Genomic DNA, 24,909 nt, shown 5'->3' with positions numbered 1-24,909 from the left:
AGCGCAGCCTAAAGAAAAGGAGGATGAATAGTGAAAGCGGGGGGTCACAGCGGGGGGGGCCGAGAGCACGGGGGGCACAGAGCAAGGTGAGATGAGAGCCGGAGTGGCAGCGGGGGGGGGGGGGGGGGGGAGGAAGCGACAGAATCGCTCCCTTCTGTCTCCATCTTTCCATCAACCTCTCTTCTTCTCTCTCTGTGTGTGTGTGTGTGTGTGTGTGTGTGTGTGTGTGTGTGTGTGTGTGTGTGTGTGTGTGTGTGTGTGTGTGTGTGTGTGTGTGTGTGTGTGTGTGTGTGTGTGTGTGTGTGTCCATGAGAATGAGGTAAAACATGGGCGGCGGGCTCATGCCACAGAGAGGTTTCATTTTGTTGACGTCAAGTTGGGTGGAAACGATACTCACGTTCTGCCGGGGGAGGGTGTGTGTGTGTGTGTGTGTCTCTGCGGGTGGGCATCAAATTCAATTTGAGATCCAACGCTTACACGAGCCTGTTTTGTTTTAGTTTTTCTTGTTGCCTGCGATGAGTCGCGACCCTCCTCCTCCTGGGAGGTGTAATGCCGCGCCCCGTCCGGGAGCCGACCACGGTGCTCCTTGTTTACCCAGCATGCATTCTGCTCGGCTGCCTCCTGTCTCGCCGATGTGGATGCTGACGTTCTGATGGAACGTTAGAACATCAGCATCTTTAAGCCTTTCTTTAAGCTGCAGCAGTCAATATTTTTCCTAATAACAATGTACGTGAAAAGTACGTCAATTTATGAATTTGGTACGATGGATCTTCTACGCAGCGTGTTGTTCAGAAGTTTGGATTTTCCTGAATATAAACAGGCAGAAAATAGACCAGAAATACAACAAAGGGTCAGTGAGAATCGGGAGAAGCGGACGTTTTCCTCCCGTACTGCCACGGGTATCAACTCCTACAGGAAGCAAAAAGGAATCAAGGGCTGTCAAGACTCTGTTATCCCTTCATCCCCAACCGCTCGCCTCCATCCTTCCACCTTCCATCCCTTTATCCCTCCGCCCAACTCCCATCCATCCTCCGGCTGACTGACAGCCGTCCCTGTGAGGCCTCACACACACACACACACACACACACCATGCGATCCGGTGTCGTGACCCTCCCTGTTTTGTTGCGTACTGACAGGCCGGTGTTGGGGTTGTTTTAGCCTGTGAATGCGCTCGGGGCTTCGGGGGGGGATGTCGGGGCTCCGCTGCAGCATCTGCCCACAGATGTGTAGCCTCCCTGACGTGTGCGGCCGAGCGGAAAGCTGCGGCGAGGGGGGGGGGGGGGGGGATCACGGAGACCCGCACGCCGGTCAAATCCGCAGCGTTGGATGGCTTAAGCCGGACTTATGGGACGCGCCGTGGGCTCACGGGGAAGAAATTCTATCCCAAACAAAAAAAACAACATAGGAAATTGGTCTCGTTCTTCTTCTCATGTTTGCAGACTAAAGTGAAAGAAAATTCGACAAACCAGCAAGCGAAACTGTTTTAGTTTATTTTCCCTGCACAACTTGGATCCATACAGATGTTACTACAAACACTGATCGACGAGCGCGCGGGATGACGATGTGAAACCGCACAACAGATGAAGAATGATGAGAAAGAGATGAAAATCTAATCCTGTGAAGACGCAGGAATACGGTCCAACTTTTAATATCCAATGAAGTTGAAACGCGTGATGAAGAGAAATGGAGAGCAAACACGTACAATAGAAGCAGCAAACTAATCACAGGCAAGAAACACTAGCGAGCAAAGTCAATATAATTAACGTGTGTGTGTGTGTGTGTGTGTGTGTGTGTGTGTGTGTGTGTGTGTGTGTGTGACACACAAACAGAGGGCCTCTTTTCTCCATTTCTTTTTCAAAGGACATCTGCGGTCTTCCGTCGCTGCGCACGTCGCAGATGCGCGGCGAGGCGGCGAAACCAGGCCGCGATGAGTACAGAAGGTCGCGCACGTTCTCGCCGAGCACCGTCATCCCCGAAGCTTTCGTTGATAAAAGGAGCGTCGCCTCTAAGCCGACGTGTCCGAGGCAGAGCTCGTCTCCTCTTTTTTTGAGCCGGTTTCACCTCTTGGAAGGAAAAAAATAAGAAAAGATAAACTCTCTGTTTTAGCACCGTTGGAAGGAAACTGGGAGCTTAAGAGTTGGAAATAAATAAATAAGGAGATTGTTTCTTTGAGAGAAAGCGAAGCGCCGATGGACGCGAGTGTGGAAAAGTATCGATCGGAGGGAATTCATTCCTGCTTTGTTTTCCCTCCTGGCTTTCTCTCTCTCTCTCTCTCTCTCTCTTTCTTTCCTCGCCCCGTCTCTCGTTAACTCCCCCCGCCTCCCCCCTCCCCCTCCTCTCCAACCACTGCCTACAAACACACAGCTAATTTCTGTGTGGTGGCTTGTTGTCCTGCTGCTGAGGACTGACTGAGACGGCGCTCATGTGGCAGCTCGCCAGCCTGTTTGTGTGTTCTGGATCACTGGTGTCTTTATCCGCTGTGTGTGTGTGTGTGTGTGCGTGTGTGTGTGTGTGCGTGTGTGTGTGTGTGTGTGTGTGTGTGAGAGCAGAGATTGGCTGAGAAGCAACAGGGATAAGTGCTGAATGTTTTCTCGAGTATCTTCTCAATCACACACAAAGTCCTCACAGTGTGTGTGTGTGTGTATGTGTGTTGATTCTATTGATTGTGCGATTCTCTTCTGCTGGTGCTCGTGCGCGTTGTGTGTTCCACAGTGCGAGTGTGCGGATGAAGGGAGAGCGGCGGCCGCCTCTCGGTCCGGGTAATTCAGTTATGCTTTGCTACTTAATTCAGTACTTTCCTGTGACCGAGAGGAAACTTCTCTGCTTTGCATTTTGTTTTGCATTTCCCCCGACAAGCGTATTGACTGCGGGACGGCGAAGGCCGCTGAATCCCAAACAGCAGACTTGTAATGTACGGCCGGCGGACCCTCCGGGTTCTGTGGGAGGATTCAAGCGCTGCGTCGACAGCACATCTCTTATTTATATTTGAAAATACTTCTGGCCCTAAAAGATGAAGAATTAAGTGTTTAGCTCTGAATATTTCTGCTCTGGATGTGGATAAATCAAGGTTGGAACTGTGATCCGTTCAACTAGCTGATACTCCAATTACTCTGGTCGCTTTGCTTTAGTGTCACATTTAGCATGAAGGCTGCATTATTGTGTAATAAACATAAACCTGCCCTTTATTTAAATCTGCATGCATGTTTTAAGCTTCTTTAACCAAAGACTGCTGATTTTCTTCATTTCTTATTTCTTATTCAACTACAGATACACTATTTATATATATATATATATACATTATTTTTTTTTTTATTATATATATATATATGTATATTATTTATTTATTATATATATTTATTTATTTATTATATATTTATTTATTATATATATATATATATTTTCAATATATATATATATATTTATATATATATATAATATATTCGGTTAGATGCCACAGAACACGATGTCACTCCGGCTCTCAAACAGGCTTTGGTTCAATCTTGGATTCTTACTGTTTGACAGCTTCTCTGACGGCCTCCTTTCCTCCTTTCTCACGTCTCCTTCCGTCCTCGTCCCTCTCCTTGGGTCCTCCAGGCGTAGCGGAGGTGATAGTCCTGGTGGGGGGGCGCCAGTCGATCGGGATGAGCCAGCGCTCCCTGACGGCGGTCACCTGTTTCAACCCCCAGAGTAGTAAGTGGTACCCGCTGGCCAGCCTGCCCTTCTACGACCGCGAGTTCTTCAGCGTCATCTCGGCGGGGGACAACATCTACCTGTCAGGTGAGCTAAATCGCCGGGGGGGTGGGGGGGGGGGGCAGTGGATGCTATGCGTTTATCTCCCTGCAGTAGTGACAGGCGAACCCAGTAAATACAGGGAACTTTGCTTTGGCGTTGACTTTGATTTAAATATGCACACAAATTGTTTTGACACTTTGACACGACAAAAAATGTGATGGATAAAAAAAAATGAAATACCTTTTTAAAGCCAAAATATAATTTGAAAAAAGTCTAAATGTTTCGAAAAATGTGATTGATAAAAAAGTCAAAATATGTTGTATCGGAAAATGTCACCGAACAAAGTCCAAATGTGTTAAATACATTCAATACCTTTAAAAATAGAAATGAATTTAGTGAATTTCTCAGCACAAACGATGACCTCTTCAGATCTTAATAACGTAGATCTAGTTTCTGACCTCCGTGGATCAAAATGTCCACAAATATTTCCGAGGTGAGAAACATTTCCTCTTCCCAACTTCGTAGCTGCTAATTTCTTTCGGGGCTTAAAGCCGTTATGCTTTCACCTCGAGCCAATCGAACCGTTGTGTTCCTCCTTTGATGAAATGCCCTTCCATCACTCTGCACACTTTCTCTCCACGACCAAATGGGGTTCAACAGAGTGCAGCGACCCGGCCCCTCCCCCCGACTCCCGGCGACCTTTGTTTAAAAAGTCAACCCACGTTGGAATCGCCCACTCATCTGTTGCTTTGAAACCTCGGCTCGCCCAACCGACGCCTTTGATGTGTTTCTTTTCAGAAGGGTTCCTTTGTATCGAACGTCTCTCCTGTTTACCCGCCTTTTCTTTCTTTCCTCGCCGTCCCTGCACTGCAGCTCCATTGCGTTCCACCGTGGCACGCTGTGACTCTCTATGAGACACCTTTAAGTTGCCCCCCCCTCCGCGGGGTAGACCCCACCCCTCGGCCCATTTGTGCGCGAATCCCGCGCGGGACTCAGACCTCGACATTGCACGCTGGAAACGCAGCCTTTCCTCTCCCCCTTTTTCATATAAATGTAAATTAGTGTTTGGGCATTGGAACAGGTATGCATGTGTCCGCTGGGAGTCAGACACCCGGGGGGGGGGGGGGGCGGGGGGGAATCAGAGGTGTTCTAGCGGGCCAATCAACAGGCTGCGGCGTGCGACCTTCCCAGCACTCGCGGAGTCGCGGCCGGTGTCACGCGCCAGACGCCTGGGCTGACGGGGGGGGGGGCGCCTTCCAGAGAGCCGGAACGAGTACAATCCTGTCGTGTTCCTTCAAATGTCACGCCGTGTTCGGGAGTGGAGGTAGAAAAATAGTTTGAGGAGAGACAAGAAAAGGGGGGGGGGGGGGGGTCTTTTTAATCACCCCGCAGGCCCGCGTCAATGACCCCTGTGTCCGTTGCAGGGGGCACGGAGTCGGGCGTGATGCTGACGGACGTGTGGTGCTACATGTCCCTGCTGGACAACTGGAATCTGGTGTCCCGGATGACCGTGTCGCGCTGCAGACACAACAGCCTGGTGTACGACGGCAAGCTCTACGCCATCGGAGGGCTCGGCGTGTCGGGGAACCTGGACCACGTGGAGAGGTGAGCGCCGCAGCGGGGGGGGGGGGGCGGCAAATAGTCACAACACCGGCCGTCGTTGTTGTTGTTGTTGTGCGGTGACGGAGCCGTGAAGGTCGTCCCATTCAAAACTGACTGGCAGACTCGGGTTGGTTGTGTTTGTAACCCGGGCTGAGGAGGGTGAGAGAGGGGGGGTGGCACCTCCAGCACCCGGCCGAGCCGGATTAACCAAAGCAATCAAAAGAACATTACTGAGTATATTAGAGCGGGCCGCCGCCGTCGTTACCTCGCAGCTCAATTGATCTCCGAAGCGGTTCTCAATGCACAACAGTCCTCCAAATGAAACAGCCTAATTTGATATTTCTCTGTAATGCTGCCATACAGTGTCGTTATGACGGGGAGGGGGCGGGCGGGCGGGCGGGAGGGAGGGAGGCAGGGTGGGGGGGTCGCAGATAGAATATTTGGCCCGTAATGGAAACGCATTTGATTCCTGGTTTAATTTGGGAGCAGATCTCCCGTCGGCGCCGCTAGAAAAACCTCCACCTGCACAGAGGCCTCCTCCGGCCGGCGCTCCTCCGAGGGGGAAGCGACCCGCTCGCCGCGGGCTCGGACGAAGCGGACCAACCGGGTCGCGTTCAGATGCCCGCGGGTCGCTCCTGCTGTTTGGGCCCAGGTTGCGGCGAGCAGTCAACAGGCTTGTTTCTAAGCAACCGAGGCTTTTACTCTCTTTCTCGTTTTCAGGAATTACCATGCGGAGCAAAAAGTCACAATGGGTCTGAATCTTTATTTTCCGGGGAATAAATACACGAAGGTGCTTTTAGGGAGGGGACGGACATCGAGAGGAATGCATGGGTGATACTCCGAAAAGCATTTTTTGTGAACTTTTTAACGATAATGATTACAAATGCTTTATTCATTGCTTCAGATTTCCATATGAAATGTGTTTTATCCTTTTCTGAGTTTCTGACTGTGTTGACCCGCTCTGAATGCTCTTCCGCTGACTTTGTTGATAAATTGCACTTCAAACACCCGCTCGCCGCTCGCCGCGTTCACCTTTTGTGAAGCCCAGAACATCCAACTGTGTTTAATGTGTGTGTAAGAGGCTGGCAGCTGGGACTGGGGAATAGTGGAGGCACCGTAGAGGCTTGAAATATTTAGCATATTTTAATTTGTATCCACAATATCCTTCGCAAAAAGCGGCTTGGCCCTGAGCTTTGGGTCGGCGGGGGGGGGTTGAGCCCGGCGTTGGTATTTTACCTCTTCAATGAGCAGCATGTAGCCGTCATAACGTTCACATTTCCGTCTGTGTGTCCTCACAGAGCCGGTCGATCTCTGCTTTGTTGGGCCTTTTGAAACAGAACTATTCATGCGTCATTCACACTCATGTGAGTTCCGTCCACTTCAGACGTTCTGCTCCGCAAACCAACACAATCGCACCTTTCGACAACGGCGTGCTCATCAATGTAAAGAAATGAGGTGACCGCCCGAAACCGGCAGTGAGCGGTTGCCTAGACGACCGACCGAGCGTCGCTATCTGACGCCTCGGCAGTGAGAGCGTTTTGTTTAGGTTTACCTTAATGTATTCAGGGGTGTTTCGCCGTTTCGCCGCCTCGGCTTCGTGGCGACACAAAGCCCGCGGCGGCTAACGTTAGCGACTGTTCGCTGAGGCCATTAAACTCCAGATTGATTTTCATTTGTTGCCGGGTAAATTGGCTAACGTTATGAAGTGTAGCCTTGTTGCTACTTGAGTTGACTCATTAGGTTTTGAGTGGGAATTGAGGAAAAGGCTCCAGAAATCGTTTGGTGACAAAATGTATGATTTTAAATCCACTGAATTTCTCTTGAAGCCGACGGACTGATAAGTTCCATAATACATACATATTTACACGGTGCGAAGAAGCCCACTGGGGCCGCTTTTCACACCTGGATATGCTTGTTTTTCTTTTGCCGAGGGAAAAGGAGCTATTCAAAACCTAAAGTAGGGTTTTTGACACTTTTGGAGATTTGTCAACAACAAGCAGCTGGTCCGTCGAATCAACAGGTGTAATAAATGAGACGTAATCTCAGCGGCTCGGGGAGAGCTCGACGGACGAACAGCGGCAGTCTCTTCAATGGGACTTTAAATAGTTTAACTCCTTGAATTGGTCCATTTGTAGTAAGACTCACGATTAAACCCAACTTGAGAACTATTTTTCCCATAAAAACGATCAAACTGATGCATCATCAAGTTTTGAACCCCCAATAAAGAAGACTGAAACCTTTTTTTCCTCTTTTTCCTTTCATGAGAACAGCTACTGTGACTAAAAAAAGTATTATTACATAACCTTTTCATTGCTCCTGCTCCTACGCACGAGTTTGCTTCTGCATACATAGAAACTACTTTTAACTGAAGATCAGGAGGTCACGTATGAATCACTGTATTCATCTTCTCGCTGCATAAAAAGAGTGAGTTGTTGACCACCACTTTCAGCCCATTTCTCAAAGCATTTGTTCATAACCGCTCTGATAAATGAGCCTCATCAATATGCTGATCCTTTATTTTGTAGTGTCGGCCTGTTGTGAGACGCAGTTGGCTCTCCTGCAGCTCCGCGTCGTCGAGGCCGAGAACTCCTCCAAAGATAGAAGCGACTCCACCAGCGAGAAGGGAACCGCTCCTCCGGGCCTCCTCGGGGGCCTCCTCCCAACTCCTCGGCATAAGGAAGAATAAGAAAATCCGCGGGTCTGCAGCCGTAACGTGGCGCGCTAATACCGTTCAGAACGCATTAGTCGGCGTGTGTTGTTTGCTATGCAGATGCCTGCTGGGAATCGCATCTGAAGGCCGGGGCGGAGACGCCGCGACAGCCCGGGTTGATTTGCGCCGCTCGCCGAGTGATTGATGCGGAGATTGTTTACACGCGCGGCCAATCTTCGAGGTCCGGACGCGCGCGCCTCTCGAAGCATGCGCCGCGCGCACGTCGGGGGTGTCTCGTCGATCCAGCTCCGGGGGCTCCTCATCTGCAGTCCTCGCCTCCCCCTCCCGCGCCGTCCATCTCGTCGTTCCGCCTCGCCGCGGCTTTCACGCTCCTGACCGTGAAATTCGGGCCCGCGTCCACCATGATGTCTTCAATCAGAGGCGTCTCGAAGGCGGCAGGGTGCAGCCTTTCTTTGGGGGGGGGGGGGAAACCGCAGGAGGTCCAAATCAGCGCTGGAAGGTCTGAGCGGACCCGCGGCGCTCTCTCTCGGCTCTCGGCGCTAATCACCGACAGGTTTCTAGGAGCTGGGGAGGTTTTTAACTTGCAATCAGATACCCAGGGCCTGCCTGCTCCCAGCATGCTGATCCTTTGGCAGGCCAAATATGATTGCAGAGATTGAATAATTCATGGGTGTCTAATGATGTGTCAATCACCGATGGTTTTGTTTTATTTATCGCGCACTACGAACAGGTTTGTGCGTCCTCCGAGCTCTATTGCTAGTTAATATTGCATGAAGACCGTTAGCGACGTGACACTGAGTACAACAACTAGCGTTTCTCATCAGGGAGCTTCTGCTGTTTGGCTAACAAGCCTGGAGGAGATTCTGGATTATTCTCTCCCCCCGGATTTTCAAAATAAAAGGAGGCCTTAAATTGCAGCACATAAAAGTGTGCTCGTCGGCGCCGTCGTCCATGCGTGTTTTTCAGGTTCATTAATTGCCCCAGTTGTTGTTGTTCGGTCGGTACTTGCACCTCGCTGAGTGGAACTATGCAGGTCGTGTGCTCAGTGCCGAAGTGAGGATTTCTTTTCCCATTTGTTGAGCTCTTCTCGAGCCGCCGGCCGTGACCCAATCATTTATCCAGTCCCTTCATTCTCCGCTTAAAACTTCTCTCCTTCATCTCATTCTTTAGTTTAACTTTTCCTCCTCGGGGGGGGGGGAGTTGTGCGTTGCAGCAGCATTATGTGCTGCTTCCAGAACGTTGGCTTAGCGAGACAAGGGAGGCGAGTCGTAGCGCCTCGGCGGCCTCGCAGAGGAGCAGGGAACGTCTCCCGGGAGACTTTCCTCAGCTCAACCATGAGCGGGGACGTGCAGCGGGACGGAGAGCCCAGCGGGACGCTCCGCGATGCCGCACGCCGCTGAAGTCTCTCCCGCCGACTTGACAAGTCCTGAAGTACTCCGTGTCTGCGGGCGGTGTGCACGCTGGGTTGCCAGTCACCCGGAGAAAGGACAACCCCCCCCCCCCCAGCCCCCGCCCCGCCCCTTCTGTGGGACGCCAGGGGGTGGGAGAGGCTTCACGTGGCGCTCTCTGAAGGGAGAGGCTACATCTGCTCTTTGAGTCGTGTGGCGGCGCAGCGTTTGCCTCCCGGCCGCCCGAGCGAGCGCCATCGGTCCGGGTGGCCGAGGGGGGGGGGGGGGGTGCAGACGTCCATTCACTCACACAACGCCGTGCACTTGTCAGATGGGTGCACACGCACACACACACACACACACACACATACGACCCAATGAGAAGGAGAAGAAGGTCCTTCTTCGCCCATTAAAGCATCTCCGCCCAAAAGCGCTCTCTTTTTGGAGAGAGAGGAGGCAAATAATCAGCAGGGTGATGACGCCAATAACAACGGAGCGCCCCGCCGCTGTGTGGCCCCCGGGAGTGGGGGGAGGGGACGGGGGGGCAGGACCCCCGCGGCGAGAGAGGCAAGGAAGAGGGGAGGAGAGAAACGGGTAGCGAGCCGAGAACCCGGTGGGAGAAGATGAGAGTGTGGATGCTGCGCCCCCCCCACCCCCCCCACCCCCCCCCCCCTGTGAGCTCTGTGCAATCAGTCACACTGGAACCAATGAGCTCTTCCCTCTCAGCCCCCCTCTCTCCCCTCTCCCCCTCTCCCCCAACTGATGAGCTGTGGTGCACGGCCCTCATATGTCTGTGTTACTACGTGCTCGGGGGCCAGGTTCGGATGGGGGGGGTGGGCGGGGGATGGCAGTTGCCCCCGGTAGCCCGGCAGCATGGCACTGCAGTCGGGCACAACAGCCCGTCCCCGTTCCCCCCCGACCGAGGCGGTTCTCCCCTGCTGGGCTAATCCCCGGCTCTTTAGGATTAACCAACTTCACAACAGCGCCGGCCCCCACCGCGCTGTCAAGGCACCAGTTTACTCTCCAACTCTCCCCGCCCCCCCCCCCTCTCATCTGCACTCACAGACACCCACATTACCCCTCCATTGCGTGTGAAGTGTCAGTTTAGCTTTTCCCTTTTTCAGCGTCTTATTTACCAGGTTTACACCACAGCAGCTGCTGGGAGCCGGTTTCCTCTCCTTCCACCACAATAGGAGAATCTCTTTGGAGGCTTCATTCCTTTCTGTCATCACACTTTAGTGGAAATCATGTTCGTTGCCAATAATTAGGAGAACTTGATTCGAGCTTCTGACATTTTCTTTTTAGTTTAGTTTAGTGGGAATGTGCTTAGGAAATATTGATGGGCCTCGTCAGTGTTTGAATGTACACGCGTGTCGGGCATGAGCGTGTTTACAGAGAGGAGAGCGAACACGTCTCTGTGATATTGAGGCTCCAGGACTGAGAGAGAGAGACAGAGAGAGAGAGAGAGAGAGACAGAGAGAGAGACGAGGCCCAAACCAGGCATCATCTCATCTCTCTTCCTCTCTCCTTTCCGGTGGCGTCTGTCGCGTTGCTCCCTCCATCTCCTAGTAAGACGGTGGGTGCATTTAGGGTGGGGGGGGGGGGGGGGGGGCTGTCAATGTCAAATCTGTCCGACATGCTCGAGCACAAACGGCGTCTCCTCCTCCTCGTCTTCTGATAGGCCGCTGAGGAGACGCGGAGGCAGACGATGCAAAAAAAGAGAAATGGCGTGCAGTTATAGGGAAGCATCAGGCGAGCGGCAGCAGATGCATGAGGACGGGGGAGGAAGGGGAGGGGGGGTGGACACACACACACACACACAGACAGAGGAAGTTCTATCTCGCATCAGGCTGTCAACCCGTCGCTGAGGCAGGTTGCAGGCTAATTATCAGCGTTTAGAACGGGACAGATGTCACTGATACCGTTGGCTGTGTGTGTGTGTGTGTGTGTGTGTGTGTGTGCCCACGGTGAAAGTACTCACATCAACAGGAGAAAATCTTGGACAGGTCTAGTGTGTGTGTGTGTGTGTGTGTGTGTGTGTGTGTGTGTGTGTGTGTGTGTGTGTGTGTACACCATCACTAATTACTAATTAAGGTCCGATTCAGGGGCAGCCAATAGGAACCCGTCTTGCTGAAGACCCTCCTCCTTCCTAATTATTTTCAACCTAAACTTCAAATAAACAAACTTTATTCACAGATGAAACTGCCGTTTTTTTCCCCCTTTTGTTTAATTCATGGACCTGTACAGTTTTCCCGCAGACCCACATTGCAATTAGAATAATTTTCCACAGATCTTTTCCTCCCGTTTGTCTGCGAACATCCTTCCTGTCGGAGACCCTCATGCTGCTTTCAGTCTTCTGTCTCGCTTTCATTAGCAGTAATAACCTTTTTTTTGGTGCCACAGTACCTCCCTAAAGACAATTTGGATGTCAATTTTGATTTTTGATCCCCTCTTCCAGCGACCCTCCACCTACAGCGCCGCCCTACATGGCTGCCATCAATACGGGAGCTTATTTTGTTAATGAAGTGGGGTTTCAGGGTCACATCTCCTGTCTAGTTCTGAAGGGAGCAGAGCAGTAATTGGTGTACGACCTACACCACCGGCAGCACTCGTGTCCCCTTTTCCTACGTGACGTTCCCATCCAATTAAATCCCCCACACACACACAGAGATGCTCAAACACTCACTATTATCACGGCTTCCCAGGTTCCCCACCTGACCGCTTTCAAGGTGACTGTTTGAGTCGGTGCGGCGTGTCGGCGTTGAGGACGTGCGTCCATAAACAGATTGCGCGCTCGCACCCTCGGAGGAAGCAGGCGTCGGCTGTGAATGAGTTCATTCCCGGGGATTATGGGTAAATCCGTGTGGCCGGTGCGGGGACGGCTCTCTGTCTCGCAAGGATTAGCTGAAGGGTGACCTTGAGGCGGCGGGTCCGTGTCCATCTGTGGTCGGCCGCAGCCCGGCGTTGGACTGTGCGGCACGCGTACGTCTGCGTTGTTAGCCCGGAATGTGCCGCAATCCATCAGAGTTAATGAGGTGTGTGTGTGTGTGTGTGTGTGTGTGTGTGTGAGTGTGAGTGCGTTTCGCCGGGCGTGTCTTTTGGCTGACCTTGACTTCAGTCTGTCAGAGGAACACGCCCCTCACGCCGTCCACGCGGGGAGTCTCCCGGTGTGTGTGTGTGTGTGTGAGGAGATGACACACACACACACACACACACACGTCCCGGCTGGTGGAATCCATCAATGCGTGAAGCGTCACCACCTTAAAAACAAGAGGCCCTTTTCCGCCGCGTCCTGAACACACTGGTGCCCGCCGCTGGATCGGGTCGCACCACCCAAGTCGTGAGGTGGAGATAAACGCCACTCCAATGCTTCTCCCCCCCCCCTCCATGTCAGCCAGGAGGACGGCCTTCCTACAGGAAGCCGACGTCGCCCATGCGCGAGCAGCGAGGTCGGACTCCGTAGACTTCGCCGTGAGACATTGATTAGCTACCCCGGAGGGGGGGAGGGGGGGGGGGGGGGGGGGGGGGGGGGGAGTACAAGCAGCTGTCACGAGCCGAGCGCATCAACGCGGGCAACGGAGGTGAATGCAAACGAGTGCGAATTAGTTGTAACGAAGCTGCTGTTTTTGTTTTCGTCCTTCGGCAATTTGCGCGCCGCTGTCGCTTGTGGAGCGTCAGGAGGACCCCCCCCCCCTCCTCCTCCCCCTCCCCCTCCGCAGAGACGGACACGTGTTTGGCAACACGTTACAGGAGGTGAATTCAACACCACAACATGTTACAGTGAGACGGCCAAGAATACAAATGACATCGAACAGGATGACATTGAAACACACACACGCTCATGTGGAATATACACAGGATTCTATAATGGCACCAAAACAAAATGTCCATCAAACCTGAACGTCCATCAAATCCATCCAGTGAGGATTCAAATCAATCAGTTTACGAGGAAGTGGTTAAATGACCAATAAATGAAAAATAACATTTTAATATCAAACCACAGCTTTCGGTTCAGAAATGACACCAGACTGCTCGCCATTGGTCCACTTTCATCAACACGCCCACCGCGGAGTGACAGCTGTTGCGTGCTCCGGGTGCCGTGAGTGTGCACGTGCCCCCCAAAGTGCTGGCACTAACCCATCGCGTGTGTGTGTGTGTGTGTGTGTGTGTGTGTGTGTGTGGAGGTGTGGGCACAGGCCTCACACTTCCTGTGATGTGCTCTAACACACAGATGGCAGTTGACACAACACAGACTCCCCCTCCGTCCCCCTCCTCTCCAAAGTGGACGTCTTGTCTCCGTCTACTGTGGGACTTGACAGAGATTCAAATCAACGCAAAAAATATGTCCTCGCCGCTTTCCTCCCCGCGGGTTTCCGTGCCCTTTTCCCTCGTCAACCCCCGTCCTGGTCCACACAGGTACCCTGCCCGGGGACAACAGCAGATATGCAAAGAAGGTCACAGTTGAATGGTTCCAAATGAACGTCCAAGCGTGCAGAGAAGACGGGCGCCACCTTCGTGGTCCCCGCTTGTTGCCATAGTTACTCGATACGCGGACCTATTGGCGTTTGTAGCGAGGAGAGGCGCTTGTGATTCATCTTTCAGATCGACAGAGGAAGGAGAACATTTTAATTAATGTTAACTGATTAGATAAAAACGTATATTAATCAACATGTCCCATATTAATGACACGTGTAATGTCTGCAGACGCGCTAAAGCGGCACTGCGACACGCTGCTTTCAGCCAAACGCCAACGTTGGCATTGACATCGGTCGTCTCGGGTCGGAAGCCGCTCGCCACCCTCTGAAACGAAAAGACGCGGGGGACGTCCCGCGGTGGCGTGCGTGCACCTGACGGAGGGCGCAGCGTCCCCGTGGGAGGCGGGCAGGCGCGGCGCTGCAGGGATTGATGTGAAATGAATCCATTTGGCGGCGCTCCTCCACCTCGAGCGGTTTGCATCTCAAGGCTTTTAATTGCTAGGGTTGGGGACGCTGTAGCTATTGTTAGGCAGCCAGTCCTTGCATGGCATTCTGGGTAGTTTTAACGGCGTGATGCCCTTGCTGGATCTTTTTGTCAGCGTCGAGGCACACGGAGCCTCAGTGGTTTTGTTATCTGAGCGAGGCGCTTTTTATTTCCTCTCTGACTCCCCAGCGGTTCCCGTTCTTCAGTCTACATGCTGCAGCTTGTCTCTGAGAAAATGGATGTGTGTCAGTGTCTCAGAGACTAGCAGCCCGTCTATTGAGCTTCATCGCTGCTGTGTGTGTGTGTGTGTGTGTGTGTGTGTGTGTGTGTGTGTGTGTGTGTGTGTGTGTGTGTGTGTGTGTGTGTGTGTGTGTGTGTGTGTGTGTGTGTGTGTGTGTGTGTGTGTGTGTGTGAGAGAGGCAGGAAGGCAGAAGCGGCGCCCGTCATCCACACTGCAGGCTAGCATGTTAGCGACTTAGCTCTCCGTGGCATCGTTTTAGGACGACAGACACAGGCGACCCACGTGGGCGACCTCAGGAGGCAAACTGGGCGAGAATTATCCAAATGCTTTAAACTGCCTTTACTTCCTGTTTATCTCTTCCATTGCATCCAGCACGGGACGAACTAAATATATCTTCTCATATAAACAGAGAAAGACAGGATGACACACGTGTGTATGTACACACACACACGTGTGTCAGATGTGTGATGCCACCATGCAGATCCAAAGGAAGGTTGCATAACAGCACTCTGGTGCATCCATTCATTCGTTTGCCTGCTGGTTAATGTTTCAAAGCGAGGGGCTCGAGGGGCCCCGAGGTGCATATCACACACTTTCTGCGCTCGCCCGCCGTGACGTCAGCTCCAAGGGACACGGGCCCCCCCCCCCCCCCCGGGTCGAGACGCGTGTTTTTGTGAAGTGGAGGGAAGCGGCGCTCAGGTGCAGCGGAGACGGCCGATCACAAATCGTGCATTTTAGGACGGGAATCGACCGGCGATCCTTCCGGATGGAAACGAACCACTGAAGCAGAGGCAGCAAAGGGCGGCGGGTCGGCATCCCGCCGGCTACATGGCGCACAAAAAGGCCGTAAACAGACACCTCTGATCTGGTAATGAGTCTTCTAATGGGGGATTTATGTGTGAAATATGCCATTCGGGTAATAACAATCCACCTGCTGTTTATGCGCCTCACTGCAGAGGTCGGCTGTAATCCTGCATACGCGATAAACTGTTGTTGTAAATCCTGTCGGCATAAAGAAACATGGCAGGTGTGACTGTGCGTTGTGTCTATATGTTAGATTACAATGATCCTAAACTCGTCCACGCGGTGAGACATAAAAGCCTTTTAAATGAAACACTGGATTCGGGTCGAGGTGTCCGACGTCAAACAACTTCAACCACAATCTGCTGTGATGAATAACCCTGTTTTCCCGTTTAGAATCTGCCTCCTTGACGCTGCGTTGTTCCCTCTGTGTTGTAAACCCGCGGCCTCCTCCTGGTGGGTGATGAAAACGAGCCCCGTCAGGAGCGGCGGCCGATTGCTCGGCTCGGCGCCGAGGTCGGCCTTTGTGTGGAAACACTTGAGACGGAGGCGATCGATGCGCCGCTGGACAAACGGCCAAATGTTCCTTTAGCTCAGAACACGCGGTCGCCTTCGTAGCCGTGGGATCTAATCAGCGAATGGAGCTTTATTTTGAAAATATAACACGTCAGAAAAGGTTATTATGGGTCCTAATAAAGTAAAGTGCAGTTTGTTGGGCAAAAGTCATCGTACGTTACGCATTAGATTGTCTCTCTGAAATAATTATCAGCGATCAAAGTCCAGAGGTTGGTAAGTTAATTTAAATACATCACCATACAGGATAGTTCTGTATGGCATAAAAAAGGGTATTGACACATTTGTGTCCAGGCCGTTCACTATCATTTCATGTAAACACCTTTGTCCGACTCCGATCCGACTAACACGCCTGGATAACTCGATCCGATCCAGTTGGTAGTTCGACTATTGCGGCATGTAACGGTGAATCGGATGAGGAACTGGACTTTGCGTCTTTGCGCATGCTTGAGATCCCGACGGCGTCTTCTCTCCGTTATCAAATCAGCCAATAGCGCCATTCGCATTCGCTGTGCTCCTGTTAGCATCATGCACGGATAGTAGAGGGACGTAGCTTCACCTTGCTCTCCGCTCGCCATCTTTCTCCTAATGTTGATGTTGTTGTTGTTGGTTGTTGTTGGTAGTGGTGAAGAGGTCAAGCGGAAATGGCTGTATCACAACTAGTTGTAATGAAAACAGCGCCACCTATCGTATCGGCCGGTTTATTCACTGCCATGTTATATTGGGATACTAGCACCTCCCCCCGAAAGACCGCATAGTCCGACTAAGCAAAGATTCCAATTCTACCATCATGTAAACACACGGGCTGTATGAAGACACGCAGATGCCGTGAGGGATGTAGGGATCTGATCTCTCACAGCTTGTGGCTACTAAGCCTTGAGAGATGAGAGGTGTGAGCGGCGCCGCGGAGGGTCTCCTTCGTCCTCTACGACGGCATCCGGGGTCCTGTTTTCTTCTTCTTCCTCTCAGGCAATCGGCTCCACTCGCCTGACCCTTAAATCCATGAACCTCCTCCGACGTGGTCCGAGGGGTAATTACATCTGCCAAGGAGCCCGAGACACACGTTAGTCCTCCGCTCTCAGCTGGGCTCAGTTCCTCCACCTGATGCCGCTGTGTGTGTGTGTGTGTGTGTGTGTGTGTGTCCTTGTTTAAACAGTGCTAATTGGCACTCCTGGATGCTCCGAGTCCACGTCTCGCAGGCTGTCTTCTGTGTCGCCGCTTTCTGCCACTCGATTTAAGCCCGTCGCCTCGGCGGGTGTTACCGAGAGCATTATCAGACCCCCCGAGAGTTTATTCCCAAAGGCTAAATCACTTGTCTCCTCTCGCATTTTATCTTACAGCCCTCCTCGCTGGAAGCAGTGGGGGGGGGGGGGCGAGCAGAGCTGCTGCCTTTTAAATTCAGCCCGAATGCATCAGGAGTTTCTGCTTTAAGGGATCCGAGGGCTGAAAAAGACCCTCCTCAGGTCGTTGACCTGTGAGAAACGCACGCTGCCATCGGCTCTGTGACGAGGGGGGGGGGGGGGGGGGGCACGTTTCCTGCAGTATTTTATGCAAAGCTTTTCTTTCACAACAAAGAGACGACCTTGATTAAGGAAGCTGGCTGGACGGACGCGTGTTTTAATCACACATCCGTTGGAGGCTCTTTTTGACTCCAGCTGGAAGCTTTGATCAGCGGACGGCGGATTACGCCGCTAACACGCCGCTCTAATGGAGCCGCGGGGACGAACGGCACGCACGCACACACACACACACACACACACACGGGCCTAAACACGTGCTGCACGCGCACCAACTCAAGATAAAATCCAGGGCGCGTAAGCCGCGTGGGGACCTTTCCTCCATTAGTGGCGCTTCGGGTCGGCTGAGGTTGGGAGTAGAAGTCGCTGCCAGAGAGGCTCAGCGAGGAAAGGTCCAAAGGCTCGGCGCCGACACACAGCGCGGCTCTGGAGACTAATGGTTTGCAGCTCGCAACATATGTTGCTTTGTGTAATTGCTTTAATTGATGTCATTGTACGTAATGGAGGGTCTTTTTCATCCTCCCTGGTGGTGCCGGCAGTCTGCTAATTATATCCGTCAGCCCTGCAGCCAGGACGGGCCTTTCACACAAATTCAGGGACTTGGGATTGTTTCCCGCGCTGCTGCTGCTGTAAATGACTGACTGCGCCGTGTGAGTCATTGGAATTTAGGTCATTTGAAGAGTCGTTTAACTGAATCCGGGTGAAATTGGAACCGTGACCATTTGCTTTTGCTTTTGCTTTTAACTAAAATCCGCCCGGGTTTGAAGTTGCCGTCCTGGTGCAGAAAATCTGAGAGAGCGCTTCTTTTATTTTATTTATTTTTTTCCCACCTCCAGGTACGACACCATCACCAACCAGTGGGAGACGGTCTCCCCCCTCCCCAAGCCGGTCCACTCGGCGGCCGCCACGGTGTGCGGGGGGAAGGTCTACGTGTTCGGAGGAGTGAACGAGGCCGGCCGCCCGGCGGGGGTCCTGCAGTCCTACGTGCCGCAGAGCGACACCTGGAGCTTCATCGAATCCCCCATGATCGGTGAGGCGCCGTCCCCCCCTCCACTCCCCTCCCCTCCCCACACAGCACGCGTGTCTCTTCCCATTGTGTTCGTACGGAAACGTCCGCACGAGCAACACAACAACACAACTGCTCCGCCGCCGCTCCCATTCAGATGCACGGACTCCCCTGATCCGCCGCCATTGACGTCGTGCCATCTCATCATGGGGTTTTTGGCCCTCCGTTGTGGTTGCCCGGTTGCCTAGCAACATTATCCTCCCCATTCCACCCTTTCAAATATATCTTCCATGTCAGGAAGCTCGACGCCACGAGCTCCAGCGCCCCATGTTTCCTTTGCACTCCAAGTCTGGACGTCCCACGTCGACCTTTTTAGTGGATAGTTATTTTTACAATAATAATCATTTACACCAATATGTGCCGGGTTGCAACATCAGGATTTCTCAATGAAGAGCTCAGTTAAAGTTTTGATGATCGAGTTTCAGTGGAAACGTTTGCCATGGCAACAGCATCTTCACTGTCCATCCCGGGTTGTCTGCTCCTCATCGTCTTGACTGTTTCCCATTACTCCCGTGTGTCTTCTCTATTGCTAGAAGGAGGCCGATAGGTGGGTCCTTCCGTAGCTTCAGCTCGACCTGCTCAGCACAACATGTCAGGCGAGTTGTTAATATCTTGGCCTGCACAGTGCTATTGCACCACCCGTTTAAACACAACCCATGAGGTTGTTTCTGAAATGAGACCAGCAAGTGTTCTATGAAAAGATGAAGAAGGTGCATCTTTATATTTTTTTCACTGATTAAACAAAGGAATGCAACATGCTAGTTCCTGATTTTACTTAAGTTAAGCTCGTGCTAAGCTAACTTTACATTCAATAGATAGGAAGTCACCGTTCAGAAAGGGAACAAAAGGGTTAGAAGATTCCGGAAACAGAAACGAATTCATTCTCCACACAAATAAAAATACTATATTAGATGCTGGATTACGGAGCTGCCCCAAACCAAATGTTTGTCAGTCATCCGTCAGGGCGCAGACGCTGGATGACGGACAGGTTTAGCGCCTCCCGTGAAAATGGGCCGGCGTAGATTTTAGTGAGCCAGTGGGGAGCTCCTCTGGATCGACCCTCTGCCTCCCTAATCTCCCCCTCCCTCCCCCACTTCCCCATCCTGCTTCTCTCGTGATGTCTCGGCATTGTCTTATCGACTGACACATATTCGTGTGCGTGTGTGTGTGTGTGTTCCCTCTGCGTGGACCGTCTCCCGCATGAACTGCAAATGGGTTTCACCAACACTAATCAGCACTGACTTCCTCTCGCTGGCAGAGTGAAAAATAATCTTCCACGTGCCAAAAATAGCGCCTACAACAGGTGTTGAGTCCCGGTGGCTCTGCAGCGTAACGACGCTCCTTTTGTCTTCGATACTCCACCAAAACTCCTCAAGGTTAAAGGGTCGGCTCGCCCAAACAAGCACGATGTGGAGGTTTAGACGTAGTTCTACCCGACATCTCTGCTGCAGCACGATGGAGGTGAAAGGAACTTACTCACCTTTAAGCTGACAGTATGTGTGCGGAGGATTTAAATGAACCTCATGTCGACTTATTGTGAGGAAAAATGTAAAGCTAATGGGGTTTTTTGATAACTTTTTTGTGGCCTTTATTCACAGAACTTGTATTTAGTAATTATTCTCCACGTTGCTGATCTATGTGGCGTTGACATCACAGTGTAGGATACTTACACAAGCATTTCATAGGAGACAAGTTAGACATTAAACACTATTATTGTTGCCGTTACTTTGATGGTTTTCATCTTATTTTGCCAAAGTGCACTTATTCATGAACGTAACATACAATGACCTTTGTGACATTCTATTATAGGACTCTGATGGCAAAACGTATGTAAACATTTCCAAAGTGAGGAAGTAATCCAGTACACATGAAAAGAGGATAATTAACAATTTTAAGAAGCAACTGAATCCTCAGAAATACTGTTTACCAAAGTATACTATGGCTTTTTATAAACATTTGTTCTCTTTTTAAAGATACTATACATGACATTTCATTCTAAGACCATTCTGACATTCTATGAATATTTAGACTTTTTGGACATAATGACTAAAATTAGTACACCATTGCTTTTTTTTCCCACATGCTATAGTACGACCTTTTATCACAGTACACATGACTTTTAAATTTAAAGGATTCACACGTTTACAGGATCCTCAGCAACCTTCAGCTTTGGCCCTCGGCTGCAGACGCGCCGGTTTGCATCCATCACAATTATTAGATTTAGATTTTGATTGAATTTATTTACGCTCGCAGCACATAAAAGGACGCTGTGTGAAAAACCCACCTCATCCCCCGTTGTCTCTGGTGGGACACCCGGCACTTCATCTTCCACAGGATGAGGAGGATGATGATGATGATGTCTATTTGTTGTTCTTCCTCCGCCTGTGACCGATTTCCACGTGGCTGGTTGTGATGCCGCCTGATGTTTGGGAGTCTTATCTACATCTGTACAGTTTACAGCATCGGTCTAATTCACTGGTGTGTGTGTGTGTGTGTGTGTGTGTGTTTTATCTCTCTGGTCTTCCAGTTTGAGAGAATCAGATCTCTGCTGCGTTGATGCAGCGATCAGATAATAAAGGAAGTGAGGGAACAGCGAGGTGTTTGTTTAGACGGCAGCCGCAGATTTCATCATAGCAGCTTGTGTGTGTGTGTTTTCATCTGTTTGCCGTCCTTGACCCCCCCCCCTGCCCCCCTCCCCGGCCCGAGGGGTCCCGGACTCGGTTGACTGAGCTGTTCTGTCGGCCCGCGTTGCCCCGCGGGCGCAGCTGCACTTCCATCACCTCCGCCGTGTTTTCAAACCTCCTCTCCTCCGCCGTCCGTATGTAGAACGTGGCCGGCTGTGGATTCTTGGCAGCGTTTTCTCACATCAGAGATGTGAAGCGGGGACAAAGTCCACCGTGAGTCTCCAGGAATAGACGGATTTGTTTGTCCCGCGGTGGGGGGGGATAACCGCAGAAGCAAAGCGGCTCCTGAGTTGTCGAAACCCCCCCAAAAGCGATCCTCCTGAGGAAAGCCCAACGAGGATGAGGTGCAGTACCTCTCCAGCTACTCAAAGCCGGCCCTCACCCGGGCGGGAGGGAGGGAGGGAGAGAGGGAGGCGTGTTGGAGCCGCTGTGGGGAGGAAGGCTTCTCCTCAGAGACCAGCTTGTCTTTATTTAGAGAAACGAGCGTTCAGTGTTTACAGCAGCGAACACAAGACATCGTGTACGCGCGCTGAGGCCGGACGGGCAGCGGCGCGTCAATGAGAGGAAGGAGGACATGAAACACCTGCACGGAGAAGAACGAGCAGCCAGAGACAAGAGCGTCGGGGACGTGTGTCCCCAGAGGACGGATCGTCCCATCGGGCTCAGCTGTCCCGCGAGGGGTTTAGGGGATTGTAAAGCAAACGTTTGCATGCTAACGTGCTAAAGGCCAAAGTAGAACCCTACGGCTTAGCATTAGCATGTTAGCACGCCGGCGGTTAGTATTTACCTGAATTCCATCCATTCCATTCTTTTTTTTAAATTCCATTAATCTTTGTCCTGAATAATGAAACACTTTGTGGTCCGATCCAATATGAATTAAATATGGCTGATACATATTTTATAAATGCAACATTCATCAGCCTTCTGACGTTTAATAATAATGATTGAGCTACTTCTGGCGCGGTGGTTTAGCTGCATGAGATGAACGCGTGAAACGAGCCGGATGCTGGCGGCGATTCTTTCTGCTCCTGCGTTGTTGTGTTGGTGCTCCAGAGCATCAGGCCTCCAGAGGTCACCTGTTGATTAAACATGGCGGACTCATCTCAGCGAGGGGGGTGCGGGTGGTGAATCGTCCAGCTGCACACCGCTGGAGAGGAATCGCTCTCTGAGTTTCAGATGCACTTCCTCTCCCCGCGCGGCGCTTTCTGCAGGTTTCCAGCGGCTTAGTTCCGCGCTGCTTCATTTTGTTTTTGCCGTCGTCTGTAATTCTCCTCCTGTGCTGTGTAACGCATCGCTTTGGGTTCCACAGCGTGCAGTATCCCACCTGTTCACTCATACACATATATATATATATATATATATATATATATTTTCTCTGCCATTTCTTTCCTATCTGAATGTATGGATGTCGGGAGGGCGTAATGCAATTGTGAATTATTGGGACTTTGGTAACTCTTTTTATATTGCTGCCAAGCCCAAACATATCGGGGAGCAGAACCCAATAAAGCCACAGTGATTTATGAACTGCGCGCCGCCACCGGGCCGCCATCCATTCTCCATACGTGTTTTCCCCAAAGCAATCTTGAGAAGGGCACATGTGTAAAGTGATAAGGAGGATGTTGATGATGATTTCTGCATGCGGGCCCGGCGCCGAGGACGGAAACCGTATAAAAGAAAAACAAATTGACGCCATCATACTGAAATGAAATGTGTGCTGAATGTGACATTCCCACAATAGCCCTCGTGTTTTCTATTCAACAACGCCCCCCCCCCCTCTTTCCCTTCTCTCCAGATAACAAATACGCCCCTGCAGTGAGTCTAAACGGCTTAATATTCATCCTGGGTGGGGCCTACGCTCGAGCCACCACTATCTACGACCCGGACAAAGGCAACATCAAGGCCGGTCCCAACATGAACCACTCTCGGCAGTTCTGCAGGTAAGAGATTATTAAACGTGGCGGCGGCGACGCACGCGAGTCGAATCCCCGGCGTGGAATTGTAAAGATTTGTTCAAAAGCGCCAATTGTTTGCATGTTGCGTGTGAAGCTTGTGAAAGCCTCGCGTTTAAATCTGTGTGTCCTCAGTATTCAGTGCAGGTAATTGAAATACCCCAAAAAACCACGTGGCAGATAGAAACCAGCAAGAAGTTCCTACGACACTAATTGTTTGGATTGTTTTTTTTTTTTATTGTCGCAGCGTGACGGCAATAATTAATTAATATTTGTGTTACAAAAACAGGAGAAGCGTGACACTGCGGCCCACTCCTGCGCCCTCGGCTGCTCGGGTTTGCCAGTGGATTTAGGCTCAACCGTTACGTTCCCGGCAGTGTTGTCACGCTGTGCACATCGGAGCGTGCAACTTGTGTAAATGCTGATCGTTTCCGATCCACAATCGCAGGACAAAGCCCGAATCGGCTTACGGGCCGAGTTCTAATCCTTTCCGCACACAAACTGCCGTTTCTGTTGCTCATATGAAACGAGGACGTATTTGCTTTTCTGTCAGTTTCTCTCTCACGCCGTCATTTAATGCATGTGGTTGTGTCCTTTTGCACACCTGCCTCCTCGTGGGGGGGGTGTCAAAGTTCACGGCTGCACATCTCTGAGGGGGCCAAAATTATCCCCCCCCCCCCCCCCCCCCCCCCTCTCCACGCCACAGGAAGTGGCAGTGTGTCCAAACCCGTGAGAGGAGGTCGTAATACAAGCAGTGTGTCACGGGGGGCCGGAGGGCCGGCTCCTTATTAACGACGCCACGGACAGTCAGTGTCGATGATACTTCATAAAGATGTGTAATGTAGTTGCCTGCAGTTCAAAAGGTTAAAGCACATTACGTGTGACATTCAGGTAAAAAGTCACACCGCGTTAGTGAAAGTTAGTCGAGTAAAACAAAATGCCATTTCTAATATGATGCATTGAATATAAGAGCATATTGTATCCGCTGTGAGTCACAACTAACGATCCTCCTGAGGACGATCGTCTCATTAGAACTCCTCGCTTCAGTCAGTGGGAGGCGTTGGAGCTGCGAGATCATTATTCCAACTGTTAATTTGCAACAATTAAAAAATATATATTTTTAGATTTACAGCAATAACCTCTGGATAAAGGAGCCACTGGAGGTGGCGGATCAGCCCAGTGTGAGTTCAGGGAGTCAAACACGCTTTATAGCCATCTGTTCACATTGGAAGAATAAACTCGTAGTTACATCGTGTTTTGTATTCATGAGCCAGACAATTGCAAGAATTATCTCTGGTTGCCAGGCAACGACTGAAAGACACTTTGATCCCACCATGAAACAAAAGATCCGATGCGATCATCTTTGCTCCGAGTTAACAGGCGTCCGTCTTCACCCTGCGCTGAAAGCCTCTAAATGAATTACCAAAATAAAAGCTTCTTAAACAGGCAGCTAACAAAACGAACCCTGTGTCTACCTCGGCAGCGCCGTGATCCTGGACGGGAAGATCTACGCCACGGGGGGCATCGTGAGCAGCGAGGGTCCGGCCCTCGGCAACATGGAGACCTTCGACCCCGCCGCCAACACCTGGACGCTCCTGCAGTCACTGCCCTGCCCGCTCTTCAGACACGGCTGCGTGGTCATCAAGAAGTACATTCAGAGCGGCTGAGCGGTGGGAACGCCAGCGTCCGTCCGCCCGCCCGCCCGCCCGTCCCCGAGGAGGAGGAG

At 51.5% G+C, this 24,909-nt stretch overlaps 1 protein-coding gene across 1 annotated transcript in view; it reads left to right on the top strand.

Moving 5' to 3' along the window:
• The window catches only part of klhl29 (kelch like family member 29), a 129,746-nt gene extending 104,837 nt beyond the window's left edge, over positions 1–24,909 (top strand). Inside the window, 5 exon segments of the mRNA XM_078093578.1 lie at positions 3,595–3,777; positions 5,157–5,337; positions 18,321–18,514; positions 23,027–23,171; positions 24,667–24,909. Of these exon segments, the coding sequence (XP_077949704.1) occupies positions 3,595–3,777; positions 5,157–5,337; positions 18,321–18,514; positions 23,027–23,171; positions 24,667–24,850 (887 nt within the window). The 3' untranslated portion in view covers positions 24,851–24,909.

This window comes from Gasterosteus aculeatus, chromosome 18, assembly GCF_964276395.1.
Source record: "Gasterosteus aculeatus chromosome 18, fGasAcu3.hap1.1, whole genome shotgun sequence".
In the NCBI taxonomy this organism is placed as follows: Eukaryota; Metazoa; Chordata; class Actinopteri; order Perciformes; family Gasterosteidae; genus Gasterosteus; species Gasterosteus aculeatus.
Note: the sequence above shows the minus strand (reverse complement) of the source record. Positions and strands in the feature narration are given on the sequence as shown.